A 14,879-nucleotide genomic window follows, 5' to 3' on the forward strand; every position below is an offset into this window, starting at 1 on the left:
CTTATTAATAATGATGATCAAATGTGACACATGTATTGATGACAGCATCTAATATATAGATGAGTAAACTGAGGAAGAGGGGGATAAAGAAGAGGAAGCTCAGTCTCTGGGTGTCTCTTTGGAGCGCTGGCGGTACTGTGGCAGGTGATGAAGGATCCAGGCAGCTGGAGTCAACATGGCCGCTGCAAACAGCGACATGACCAGGAAACTTTGCTGTGAGACAAAGAACAATCACATGACATCAGAATGCAAACTGGAATTAGAACCTCATTCTTTGAGATTGATGAATCTGAGATTAATATGACGTAACAAATCAGTATTCATTATGTCAACCTGTTAAGATCAACATTTTCCATCAATACATCTATATTGATACCACCTTTCACTCAGTAGAATTCTGTGCTGTAGGTAAATTTGTCTTCTGTGCTCAAACACATATTGAGCAATGTATGAAGTTTATGTTTCATATCATGTGTAAAAGCTGTAAGCATTTTGCAGTGATGATGGCTCTCATAAGAAAAGGCAGTAGCTGCTAATGGTTACCTACTAATAGTGAGCTACGAATGGTGAGCTACTAATGGTTTAGCTGCTAATGGTTAGCTGCTAACGGTGAGCTACAACTGGCTTAGCTGCTAATGGTTAGCTGATAATGAGCACAGAGACTCCTTCCTTTGTACTTCCAGTGGGAGCCAACATTCATGCTGAACAGCTGTTTATGTCTCGACACTGAATGCACCACACATCTGGCTCCTGGAACTATGAACATTATGAGCGTGTGAACATTATGAATGTATGAACATTATGAGCGTGTGAACATTATGAACGTGTGAACATGAGCATATGAATATTATGAATGTTTTCACATTATGAACATATTAACATTATGAATGTGTGAACATTATCAACGTTTAATATTATGAATGTATGGACATTATGAATGTGTGGAACATAAACATATGAATATTATGAACATAAATATTATGAACGGATGAACATTATGGACATTATTAATATATGAACATTATGAACGTGTTAACATTATGAATATATGAACATTATGCACGTGTTAACATTATGAAAATGTTCACATTATGAACAGATTAACATTTTCACATTATGAACGTTGAAAATAACGGACGTGTGAACATTATGAACGTTTTAACATTATGAACGTAAACATTATGAAAGTGTAAACTTCATAAACAGATAAAGAGAGACAGACAAAGAAACAGACAGACAGACAAAGAAACAGACAGACAGATAAAGAGACGGACAGATAAAGAAACAGACAGGCAGACTCACTGCGGCTCCGATCTTGTCTCTGGGAGGTTTGCTGTAGATAGTCTTCTTCGTCTGCTTCATGATTTCTTTCGGTCGAGTTAAAGTCGACACAGAAACGTTTCCCATCATCCTCAGACCGACGCTCAGCATCGTCTCTCTGACAGCCAGCTGCTTCTGGTTGACTGTTACTGTTACTGTTACCAGCCACTTCTGGTTGACTGTGACCGTTACCCTACCCCTAACCCGGGAGTGGGAGGGACCAGCTGCTTCTGGTTGACTGTTACTGTTACCCTAACCCGAAATAGACACATATAACATAAAAGACACATAACATAATATATAACATGTCAATAATGTGAAATTATTAGTTCAATACACAACGTGCAAGTCACTTTATTTAAAAATAAAAACACACCTTACTCACTAAAACAAGGTGTTAGACTCAACAGCATAAACCATGTGGGTTCGCTGAGGACAACTACTTTACAGAAAGTAATCAGTCAAATCATGTAGTACTTCATTATATACAATTATATTTTTAGATTGTATATCAAAAGATATACTATCAGTACAGGAAAAGATGGTGAAATACTTTGATTTATGCAACCAAAACTGTTCGCTTAGGTTTAGAAAAAGAATATTGTTTGGGATCAAATGACCACAGAAGTGCAGTCAATGAAGTATGTAGTCATATATATAAGCTATATACAGTCTACATTGATACACACACACATATATTCCTGTATTTAAAAAAACATTTGGTTAATTCAATCTGAATTTATGGAAAGGGAAAACTTTGAAATTCCTGCTAATATCTGTTAATCAAGACATTATTCTTTTTTTTTTTTCCTTCTTAAAAAAGGCAAAATAAGTAATACAAAAATAAAGAAAATCTCCCGTAAATGACCCTTTGTCCAGAGATGAGATGAGTGGATCAGATGCTAGGTGGCGTGACATTGAACAGTAAACAGGCAGATTAGATTTCCTCTAAAGAACAAACAGAAACCGAGCCGCTGGTTCAAATCTCGTCCTCACCAGAAAATACTAGGAGACAGTTGGTGATGCACCCCGTAGTACAGAGTAACTAATAAATGTACTACAGCAAGTACAGTTTTTAAATACTTGTACTTTACTGCTCTATAGTTACTCTGGAGTTAACACAAACTAAAAGACACTATCGAGCATTAATGAGGCATTTTCAACCTAATGACGCTGTAAAGACACGTGGTCTGATAGTAAGCAGGGGCCCCTCACCAGCAACGTATCCTGGGATCTTTGTGGTCCTGGTCTCACAACACCAGACTCTGAACCCATCAGAGACTGATCAAATCCCCGAGCTGCGCTCTCACACAGATGCCCCCTCTGGATCCATAGCCCCCCGGAGTTGCTTCTGAAACTTACGTTCAGGAGAAGAACGTGGTGAATGTGAACTGGGTCAGGGTTCAGGTCTTTACTTCCCGTTCCTCATGGAACAGACCGGCATCCTGGAGTTCGTTGGTTGAACAAAGTAGAGATATGTATTTATATATTGACGAGATTGATAAATAACAGATTGTTGCCTTGGACGCAGTTCTGACCAAAGACTCTGGAGGAACATATCATGAGGGCTCATTTCTTTAAAGCAATATTTAGGTTCAAAGTATTGATTTGTTTTAGTAAGTGCCATGTATAAGCAGGATGATGTACAGCACGCGAGTCAATTCTGATGTGTATATCTGACTAGTTTTAATACTAACATTATTACCTGAATTTTCAGGTGTTTGTAATTTGAATTCCTTCATGTGACATCAAGGAATAATCCTGTGGGTTGATTGATCCTGAAATATGACGACTCGGCCATTGTTCAGCTGAGTTTTATTAGTTTTCATTAAAAAGGAACGGAGACATACATGTTGGTCACCACTGAGAAATACCACATTAAAAACAGGATGTCTGACAGCTTCAAAGTAAAATGAAGACAGAAAATGAAGAACCCGAAATGTCAAAGGTCATTTCAAGGTCTTCAGGTAGGGAAGAAGCCTCCAGCATCATCCCGTCGTCTCTTTCGACTCTGCTGCTCAAAGAACAGACGGATGTCATCAGGAGTCACAACCTATCAGAACAGTCACATGACATCAGGAGTCACAACCCATCAGAACAGTCACATGACATCATGAGCAGTTGTTATAAACATGGCGTGTCAGCAGCAGGTCAAAAATCTAAAAGGTCAGGACAAGTCTAAATACATTTTCAGTAAACCCACCTTTCCGTCTTCTGCAAATCTCTGCAGGAAGTCCTTCAGTTCAGTTTTCATGTCATTGTAACCTGAAAGATACAGTTGTACATGTAGTAAGTACACTGTGGCTCAGTGGTTAGCATGCCTGTCTTTCAATCAGAGGATCGGTTGTTCGAGCCCCGGCTCCGCTAGTCCATGTGTTATATGTGTCCTTGAGCCAGAACCTTATCCCCGAATTGCTCCCCAGTGTTTCCCTCTACCGTTATATTAGGGGGGCGGGGCACCCCCTGAAAAAAACCACCGCATCCCTGTAATTTTTTCTATAGCGCCAGATAACAGAAGTAATTTAAAGGTTCCCTTTCCTATAGAACAGGTCTACACCTTGTTCTTTTATTAAACAAACTAAACGGTCGTATGTTATTGATCGCATCTACACGACAGCATGTCATTTCTGTCTCTACATGGTTGCGTTACAACTCTTCTCTGCTCTGTATTGCAGTGCAAGCTCTACCTGTGAGATTACAGACTGCTGGACTACCTGAATCCTGCCTGATTACACTCTTTAAAAGTATGTCTGCAATATAACTATTGTATCTGCTGTGTTGGGTTCTACTAGATTGCTAGTCTATACTGTCTTTCTTATCTAAACTGTCTAAACCGGGATCCGACTCAAAACGCATCGAAACCAGCTATGGCAAAGTATCTGTAATCTACTAATTCTACTAGGGCAGGGGTGGCCAACCAGTCAACTTCTCAATTTGATTTAATGAAAATATGGCGCCGTTTGAAAGTGAGATAGTGTCACAGTATGCCAAACACAGAAATATTCCCTTTCACGGAATGAAGCAAACTATCACAAATAGTCCGATGTGTAAACTCACGCAAGTAAAGTGTGCAGCATTGAGGAGTGTGTGAATATTCAATTCAGTTTATTTTATATAGCCCAGAACCACAAATTAAAATGTGCAATCTGTAACATAACATCCTGTCTCGGGACCTCACATCAGATCAGGAAAAACTCCCCAAATAAAGATAGTAAAAACCCTTTCACAGGGAAAACAGGAAGAAGCCTTCATAGAGCAACAGAGGAGGATCCCCCTCCCTGGATGGACAGAAGAATAGATGTCATGTGACCAGAATGAATAACGTAACATAGTTACAACACATTACATCAATATGACTGAAATTGAATAACTTGCACTCTGCCGCATTAAAAAATCCATTCGAAATAAAAGCACAGGATTTATTTTAATTTTTTTTCATGTAAAATGACCGTACTGATGGACTGAAAACGGGTCCGCGAAAGACTGAAAACGGGTCCGCGATTTCATGGCTTTCAAGCCGTTGCGCCTTGAGTTTGACACCAAAAAAAAAAAAAAAAAAACTTCGATATGAACGCAAGAGCCGCATGAAACCAGGCAAAGAGCCGCATGCGGCTCGGGAGCCGCGGGTTGGCCAGGCCTGTACTAGGGGCTAAGCTGCATTTTACTCTTTAACTTATTACTATTTAAACTAACCATTGTCCTTAAATCAGTTTTGGCAATAAATAAATATTCTTGTAAAACTGAGACTTCTGATTCTGAGTCAAGACTGGGAGGATAAAGACACGTTGGAGTCTTCGGGGGCGGCGGCTGAGTATAAACATTAACCTGTAAAAATGTGTTTTCCTTCCATACCCGTGTACATATCTACTCGCAGATACTATAGGCCTCGGACTCGTTCGCACATGCATCAAAATCCCTCCTCTGTTATTTATCCCACAGGCTCCACACAGACTCTCCTATTCTTGGCATTTTGCCAAAAGCCAATTTATGAGATTTCCGTGAGGTCGTCTTTTCTGCTGTTGCGTCTCATCAGCATACAGATCTAAGCTCAGCATTGAGCATGAATTGTTTGTCTGTTTTGTTTTGCAAAAATATAGCTTATTGTTTTCCACAATAAGATATTTAGTAGTAACTCAATATTAGTTATTTTATGCACGGATAGAACTTTATTTTAATTTTTCTAACACAGTGATAGCACTTTTCTTTTTTTTTTCTGATGGAGCGATCTGGTTTACTTGAAAGGGATTGCAATGTTCTTTATTCTATTATTTATAAAAGCACAGATGGAGTCTCTAGTAGCACTAAAGGTATTACTTTGTAGTACTGTGAGGTACGATGATGTGGTATGTATGTCCGTCCGTGTCCGTCCGTCTCCGTCTCCCCCCCCCCCCCTCCCCCAAAGCTGTAAACCTAGGGGAAACACTTGTATACATTGACATTGTGTGTACCGTGGATGATCTCCAGCTGCTGCACGTGGTTCAGTTGGTCCAGCGCTGACATCAGGGGGTCACGTCCCGGCGCTCTCTTGTCGCTGCTCTTTCCTTTGTTCTCGTAGGTGAGGACAGTGTCCGACTCGTCCAGCAGGAAGGACGAGCCGGCTGCAGCAAGACGCTCCTGAGTACACAGAGACGCTCCTGAGTACACAGAGACGCTTCTTCATCAGTATGTGAGCCAATAAAAACCCAGACAGGTAAAGCTCACCTTGCAGGTGGTGCAGAAGCAGAGCTTGGAGCGCCACCCTGACGGCCAGAACACGGCTCCTGATTGGACTCTTTGCTGACCAATGGCCTGCAGCTCCTTCAGTCTGCAGCTGGGCTCCGCCTCCTCACGGCTTCGCTTACAGCTGGGCTCCGCCTCCTCCCCCTGATAGATGATTATGATCCATCCCATTGATCAGGGCTCAATCATTATAATCCATCACATTGATCAGTGCTCCATCATTATGATCCATCACATTGAAGAGTTAGGACATCCTAGGAGGGTCTAACCTGATATGATTTATATTGATACTGGATGAATTATAAATAATCCATAATCTAATAGTAAAAGTAAAATAAGGACAGAAGAACAGAAAGCTTTTGGTGGATCAATCACATTGGGTTTATTTTCAAAATGTTTGTCTTTGTCTCGTAGAGGACCTTCACTGTGTCTCCTAATTATATACTTATATATCTATGAATATATACATAAAGTACTGAACTAAAGCATATAAAGAACTGTACCTCAGTACAGAAAGTGCAGTACTTAAGTAATGTGAACTTGGAGTTTAATCCTCTCACCTGTTCTTCTTTGTGAGGAAGGTTTGTGTTCGACTCGTCTGCTTCTCTTTCCTCCTTCACCTGAACCGCTGCACCTGCAACTGAGCGTCACACAGGAGGAAGACGATGAGGAAGAGAGCAGAGAGCTAACCTGACAGGTGAGAGGAAGAGCATTTACCTGACAGGTAATTGCAGACCTGCAAACTCATGAGGGGTGAAAAAGGTGACACCAGCGGGGGGAGGGGAGGGGCGAGTCAGTGCCCAACAGCGTCACTCGTTGAGAAGCTGGCAAACTATGATCATTATGGGTTTTATTTCTTCTTTTGGCAATACCCAACCGTTCAAAAGTTTGGGGTCACCCAAACAAATTCTCAGTTTCTTCGCAATTTCCTGCATGGAATATTCTTCATTTCTAAGAACAAGAACAGACCTGTGAGTTTCACATGAAAGTTCTCTTTTTCTGGCCATTTTGAGAGTTTAATGGAACCTACAAATGTGCTCCAGATACTCAACTAGCTCAAAGGAAGGCCATTTTATAGCTTCTCACCAGCATAACTGTTTACGCTGTGCTAAGATAATTGCACAAGGGTTTTCAAGGGTTTTCTAATCATCCATTAGTCTTCTATGCAATGAGCAAACACAATGTCCCATTAGAACACTGAGTGATAGTTGCTGGAAATGGGCCTCTATACACGTATGTAGATATTTCATTAAAAACCAGACGTTTCCACCTAGAATAGTCATTTACCACACTAACAATGTATAGAGTATTACTGATTAATTTAATGTTATTTTCATTGAAAAAAACAAAACAAAAAACAGTGCTTTTCTTTGAAAAAAGGACATTTCTAAGTGACCCCAAACTTTTGAACGGTAGCGCGTGTGTGTGTATATATATATATATATATATAAATAAATGTTTCCACCAGGTAAACCTGAACATGCACACCTCACTCCAGTGTGACAGTGATTAAAACCGCCAAACATACATACATACATGTGTGTGTGTGTGTGTGTGTGTGTGTGTGTGTGTGTGTGTGTGTGTGTGTGTATATATATATATATATATATATATATATATATATGCATAACTATGTAGAATATAATTAACTGGAGGATATACTTTCTACACGTAGATCTTAACCCTTAAATATAAACAGGAGCCCGGCCACCCTACGGAGGAAACTCATTTCGGCCACTTGTTTTTTAATTAAAATACAAGTTGGATAAAATCTCCATTTATCCTCTCCTTATATGTAGTCAGGTGTCGGTAGGTAGAGCTAACAGAGCCGCTGACTCTCCGCTCTCCTGTCTGACGTCACACGCTGCCACGGACTCGCCGCTGCCAGTAATCTCACTCGCTGTCTCTCCAACAACGTTAGCTAACGTGTTAGCTAGCTGACTAGCTTGCCATCAAAAAACTGGTGGGAGGGAAATGAAGCCGCTGTTGACATCTTTACGCTGATTGGCCAAGACTCGACACATCAAAGATCTTCTATTTGCGAAGAGCACAACTTCATTTTTTTTTTCGTGTCTCACTCTGATCTTAGAAACACTGGGCAAGTTGACCCCCCCCCCCTCCCAAAAACCAAAAGGTGACAAGTTTGCAGGTATGTAATAGGAAGAGAGCAGAGAGTGAGAGGAAGAGCGTTAACCTGACCAGTGAGAGGAAGAGAGCAGAGCGTTTACCTGACAGGTGGGCGGCGTAGGTCCAGAGGAAGGGGTTTTTGTTCATACAGGATTCACAGGTCATCTCCTGCAGCTCCACACAGTCTGGAACCACACAGCCCAGGTGCTGTCAACATAGAGGTGACTTAGATTATTATTAAAATAAAGACTGAATAAAGACTGAGGATGTTTGTGTGGTGAGGAATACATAAATATTAAACATATTAAAACATGTATAACACTTGGAACAGACTCACCCGGCCATGCAGCCAGTCCTCACACGCCACACATTGAATCATCTCGTCCTGCACCTGCACACCACAGCAACCAATCACAGGGGACAGGCTTAGTAAAGGACCCACAACACACCTGGTGTTCAGGTAAGTGGCAGGTGAAGGTCAGCCCGATGTGGCCCAAAACATATATCATGATCAGTTTTTATTACATTGATCAATGTCTATAATGTAGCAATATAGCAATGCTAACTTTAATGGGAAGTACCCCATTTAATTGAGCAGCTCTTCTAAACTTTCTCAACATTATCGGACCGGATTTATCAAATTCTGATATGAAGAGAAATTTCAAAACTATTTCTTCCTCACAGCTGCGCTGGAGTCGACTGATTCTATTGGCTAGCTCAGGTGCGTCCCTCACCTGGTCGTCTGGGTCTGGGTAAGGCCGGCTGCAGGTACAGTAAACTCCAAAGAAGTTCTGACTGTATTCATTTAGACTGTTGACCTCCTCCTTCTCCTGAAAGTCACACAAACAGTGTAAATCTATGGAGTCCTCACCGGTCACCATCAGAAACAAGTGAAATACAACCGTAAGCACCCATCGGCACAGGAGTCAGGGGTTTACCACTCGGACCAGGAAGTCTGGGGTTTACTACTCGGATCAGGAGTTTACTACCGTGACTAATAATGTAAACTGACAGTTTCTTTGACCTAGAATCCACCACCTTTATCAATTATCTGTTCATCTTTTATAGTTAATGAAATAGACGCATTTCATGTTCGGCGCCAAATAAAAAGAAAGATGAAGCCAACAGCGCGTTGAATGTACTTGATTGATAACAGAAGGAATGCATTTAAAATCGAGTACCACAACTACGAAGCTTTTATCAGAGCGCAGAATGTTGCTCATACAGTTTAGAATATTGTGTTGATTTGGTTGGAAGAAAATAATAAATAAAAAGAGAATCAGCTCTCACACGTTAACTAATCAGCTGCTTCTACTCAAGGGGACCATCTAGCGTTAGCATGAGCCTCAGACAGCTAAACCCACCGCTGTGCCGCCATCTTCTTCTGCAATGCTGTCATACTCTATTGGTCAATCTCAAAAACAGTTGAGGAAACTTTTCACAATTGAATTGTAGACATCTGCCAAGTTGTGTGACTTTTGAACAAATTAGTGCCATGCGCATGAGCATGCACACGACAAGTAGTGATGCAATCGAGCAATTTGAAATAGTTATACATGCATGATTAAATATTGCGATGAATGTCATTGGACATTATTTACCGTCTGAGCCCTTTTGTATAGTTGTAGCGCCTCCTAGTAGTGGATTTGAATGAAACCTTCACTGTATGTTTCATTATGTGGACATTTCCTCTTTTATCATGACACCCAAGAGTTGTGGAGTTAGATCAATTGACTCATGTATATCTACTAAATCATTTCAACTTATAAAGTCAAAGTAAATAAAGACAATTCATTTGTTTATTCATTGAAGCCATGAAAAATACTCACAGGGTGGAGTTTACACTGCAGGTCTGTGAACTTCCTATTTCCACAGTCGCAGCGGAAGTTCCTACAGAAAACAGAGAGCAAGAGTTTGTTTGTTTGTGTACAGAAAACACAAACAGTTTATTTGCGGAGCGGGTGGCTTCAAATAGACCAGTGATCGGCCTGTATGGCTTCAATCATTAGTAGTATCAATCATTGGCCCCGAAGGGCCTGATCGGAGCAGGGTTAGTAACTGGTAGTCCTGATCAATGTTCCCTCAATTTTTTTTCAGCACTGAGCTATTTTTTTTTCTTCTGAGCGCACATTTCAGCACTGTGAGCAATTCGCAACCACGCGACCTGCCGAAAATGACCACAAGCCTGCGTTAGCCATAGGGGATTCAAAGAGATGACAGCAAATGCATCAATATGTATACAAGGTTGATATTTATTCAATATCCTTTTTAATGGCTGGACTTTGGGAACATTTTAATGGTGTTTTACCAGTCAGTTTAGTTGAACTTAAAGAATCTTTGTTGAACTTCAATAAGGGGAGGTTATGACTGGTTATGACTGATAATGATATATATAAAAAAATAAAAGTATCAAAGGTGTCATTTCTCAGCAGGTACAACATTTAAGTGGAACGTCATTGAAAGAAAAATGCTAATGCAGTGCTTAACAATAATTATAGGCCTATTAAATTGACATGGTGTAATTTTCCTAAAGGTAGCCTATATAAACAATTTAATAACTTCATATTCTTCATATTCAAACATGTCTGAAAGTTTCATCCTACCTGTGTCAGTTTGGACTATTTCATCTAGCCACTCATGTTTGAACGTTAGGCAGACCTTTTTCTGGGGCGCCTGCTCTGCCTTTCTTTTCGCCATCATGGTAGCCTATAACTGCTGGAGCAGGGCCCGCAAAGAGTAGCCTAAACAGCGCCAGCCCGAGCTCATGTGGCGCTCTGGGCGAGCTTCACTCCTGGCGCCCGGAGGAGGACATCGGGGGTGGGAGGTGCTAACGGAGGCAGAGCGCTAGCAGAGGTACAGAGAGCGCATGTCGAGAAACGGGACGCTGATTGGCCAAGAAGACTCGACAAGTCACATCAAAGATGTTATTATTGTGGAGATGGCGCGCTCCTATGTCAGAAACACTGCCGCAAAAAAGATTTTTAACCCCTGAAAAAAAATTGTTTGTGCGGTCTGAAAAATGTGCGCGGCCTGAAAAATCTATTGCGCGGCCACTTCGACTGGCCTGTGCGGCCGCGCAGCTTAGAGGGAACAATGGTCCTGATCGTAGCAGGGTTAGTAGCTGGTAGTTGCACCGGAATACGCTTCTGAAGTCACCCTCACAATCCTGCTTATAATCAATGATGTATAAATGTGAGTGATCAAATATTAAAAAGGTGAGTGTTGACCTCTTGGTGTAGAGTTCAAAGAGGTCGTGACCTTCGTGACATTTGTATGAGCAGGCCAGACAGACTCCGGCTGCCTCTCCTCCCTTTGGTGTGCAGGTGCTGCAAGCATACAGAGCCTGACGCTTCACGTAGCCCTAAAACACATAATCATACATACATACACACATTATATACACACACAAGGCACTTCTAAACATGTTGTGATGTCAGGAGATATGATACATTAACTGTAATTTATAGATCTTTCTAGTCTTCCGACCACTCAAAGCTCCTTCACACTATCCATAACATGATGGGATTAGTGCTGGGCAAAGATGAAAACATTTAACCGATTAATCGCATAATTTTTCTGTGATAAACAGCGATTAATTGCATTATGCGCAAAATTCAATAATGAATTAAAAACTAGTGTATTACACGCTTTTATTTTAAAGTAATGTTATCAGAACAATATAATAGGCACTCTCGGAGCAACAGCAAGTTAACAGTATATAAATCAGTTTTCTTTTTTTCTGAACAGGTACCAGAAGAAATGTGTGTATTTTATCAGGGAACAGCATAGACAGTCTGTTCAGTATTAAGGGTCCCTGTTAGAGGGACAAGCAACTCCTTCTTTGTTCATGTTCAATTTGTTGCTGTTCTAATTCAGCGGCACTTCCTGGACTGTGTTTGAAGGCCCACAACGGTTCTGCATTTGGCCAGGATATTGTCAAACGCACTGTTCTGCAGAGACACTATGACAGAGAGCTGGAGAGAGTATGCGACGCAGGGGACGCATTCCAACAGCAGATGTCTCTCAGCAGCATCATATGTATGCACTATCCGTGCTAAGTGTGCTGACTTGAATGGAAACGTTCCACTGCTGTGCAACATGAATAAAATGTTCCACGCACGTTTCTTCAAAATGTCTGTCTTCTGTTTCGATAACAGTCAACGCATGTGAAGCAGCACCCACAGTTCATCAATACAATGAACTGTGTAAGAAACTCAATATGTGTTCTAAAGTTAGAAACGGTTTGTCAATCAATTTTGTTGTTTTTGTTGCATGTTTTTTTGTCTGCCGTAAGCAAAATATATCTGGTTTCCTGTTTTGAGATAAGGTGCTTTTATTTTGAAGGCGAAAAACTGAGTTGAAACGGAAGTCGCATAGTGCGCCGTTTAACGGCTAAAGCTACGGTCTTCACGGTCAATTTTGACGTACATTACAAACTGTAACTCCGAGATAACTGTGGTTACAGCGATGTCCAGTAGTCTCAGTGAGAGCAACAGTTGTGTATTCTCCTGACGACGGTGCGTCTGGAGGCTCATACACGCCTCATTCGTTGCGATTCTAAGGACGCCCAATGCAACAAAAAAAAAAGCACAAAAGAAAAAAACATGCTGTTCGCGCATGATAAAATCATTGTCGGCGTTAACATGCCCAGCCCTAATATACACTCACCTAAAGGATTATTAGGAACACCAAACTAATACTGTTTTTGACCCCCTTTCGCCTTCAGAACTGCCTTAATTCTACGTGGCATTGATTCAACAAGGTGCTGAAAGCATTCTTTAGAAATGTTGGCCCATATTGATAGGATAGCATCCTGCAGTTGATGGAGATTTGTGGGATGCACATCCATGGCACGAAGCTCCCGTTCCACCACATCCCAAAGATGCTCTATTGGGTTGAGATCTGGTGACTGTGGGGGCCATTTTAGTACAGTGAACTCATTGTCATGTTCAAGAAACCAATTAGAAATGATTCAAGCTTTGTGACATGGTGCATTATCCTGCTGGAAGTAGCCATCAGAGGATGGGTACATGGTGGCCATAAAGGGATGGACATGGTCAGAAACAATGCTCAGGTAGGCCATGGCATTCAAACCATGCCCAATTGGCATTAAGGGGCCTAAAGTGTGCCAAGAAAACATCCCCCACACCATTACACCACCACCACCAGCCTGCACAGTGGTAACAAGGCATGATGGATCCATGTTCTCATTCTGTTTACGCCAAATTCTGACTCTACCATCTGAATGCCTCAACAGAAATCGAGACTCAGACCAGGCAACATTTTTCCAGTCTTCAACTGTCCAATTTTGTTGAGCTCTTGCAAATTGTAGCCTCTTTTTCCTATTTGTAGTAGAGATGAGTGGTACCCGGTGGGGTCTTCTGCTGTTGTAGCCCATCCGCCTCAAGGTTGTGTGCGTGTTGTGGCTTCACAAATGCTTTGCTGCATACCTCGGTTGTAACGAGTGGTTATTTCAGTCAAAGTTGCTCTTCTATCAGCTTGAATCAGTCAGCCCATTCTCCTCTGACCTCTAGCATCAACAAGGCATTTTCGCCCACAGGACTGCCGCATACTGGATGTTTTTCCCTTTTCACACCATTCTTTGTAAACCCCGGAAATGGTTGTGCGTGAAAATCCCAGTAACTGAGCAGATTGTGAAATACTCAGACGGGCCCGTCTGGCACCAACAACCATGCCAAGCTCAAAATTGCTGAAATCACCTTTCTTTCCCATTCTGACATTCAGTTTGGAGTTCAGGAGATTGTCTTGACCAGGACCACACCCCTAAATGCATTGAAGCAACTGCCATGTGATTGGTTGATTAGATAATTGCATTAATGAGAAATTGAACAGGTGTTCCTAATAATCCTTTAGGTGAGTGTATATTTAAGCAATAAGGTACGAGAGGCAGTACTGCATCGTCCACAATGTACACTTTTATAATGCGGTTACCTGCGACATTAAAAATAGTAAGTAAATAGTAAGCTGCCTTTCAGTACCAAATAGTTGTAGCCACCAAACGTTGTGTATTGCATTTCAGCGATGGAGAAAATAGTCCCATATGTGTATTGGACACACACACACACACACACACACACACACACACACACGAGAGAGTCTCTGATTTACTGACCAGGCAGGTTGAAAGCAGGGTGCCTCGCGTCGGGAAATTACCGACGGTAATTATCTCTCACTGGAAATCATCACGAATTTGTGATAGCTATCAAACCCTTTTCATTCCTCATCTTAATTTCCGGTTTTACGCACTCGCTCCCCGCTATTTAGTCTGCTCGCTCAGAGGGTGATCTGCTCTCCTCTATAGGGCTGCAAGAACGCATCGCTAAAATCCAATTATTAAAAGAGTTGGCAACAAATTTCATTATCGATTCGCCGTGTCGCGCAATTATTACGCCACTCAATAAGTCGCGGAGATGTTTGAGCGAGGAAAACACACGGCTAGCGGTACCAGCGATCATAACGGGGAATCCACAGCGTGTCTGTGCCCGGCTTCAGGACTGTTCGGGCGGACAGAGACGTTATACTGAGCGGTGAGAAGAGAGGTGCAGTGTATGTGAACGAGAGGTGGTGCAACCCCGACTGTGTGTGAAGGAGCGTTTCTGTAGCCCGAACATTGAACTGTTAACCGTGGGGATGCGTCCGTATTATTGGCCGAGGGAGTTCACGTCCGCCATTGTTGTCGCCGTTTCAGTGCC

At 41.7% G+C, this 14,879-nt stretch overlaps 1 protein-coding gene across 1 annotated transcript in view; it reads right to left on the reverse strand.

The window, feature by feature from the left end:
* Window positions 1-3,128: 3,128 nt before the first annotated feature.
* LOC306733422 (putative E3 ubiquitin-protein ligase UBR7) overlaps window positions 3,129-14,879 on the reverse strand; it is a 14,583-nt gene continuing 2,832 nt past the window's right edge. The window contains exons 3-12 of the mRNA XM_079214657.1: window positions 11,394-11,527; window positions 9,996-10,056; window positions 8,901-8,996; window positions 8,504-8,557; window positions 8,268-8,373; window positions 6,600-6,679; window positions 6,022-6,183; window positions 5,769-5,934; window positions 3,524-3,585; window positions 3,129-3,373 (exon numbers count right to left, since the gene is read on the reverse strand). Coding sequence (XP_079070783.1) covers window positions 3,284-3,373; window positions 3,524-3,585; window positions 5,769-5,934; window positions 6,022-6,183; window positions 6,600-6,679; window positions 8,268-8,373; window positions 8,504-8,557; window positions 8,901-8,996; window positions 9,996-10,056; window positions 11,394-11,527 — 1,011 coding nt within the window. The 3' untranslated portion in view covers window positions 3,129-3,283. The remainder of the gene's footprint in view (window positions 3,374-3,523; window positions 3,586-5,768; window positions 5,935-6,021; window positions 6,184-6,599; window positions 6,680-8,267; window positions 8,374-8,503; window positions 8,558-8,900; window positions 8,997-9,995; window positions 10,057-11,393; window positions 11,528-14,879) is intronic.

This window comes from Taurulus bubalis (assembly GCF_910589615.1).
Source record: "Taurulus bubalis genome assembly, chromosome: 3".
In the NCBI taxonomy this organism is placed as follows: Eukaryota; Metazoa; Chordata; class Actinopteri; order Perciformes; family Cottidae; genus Taurulus; species Taurulus bubalis.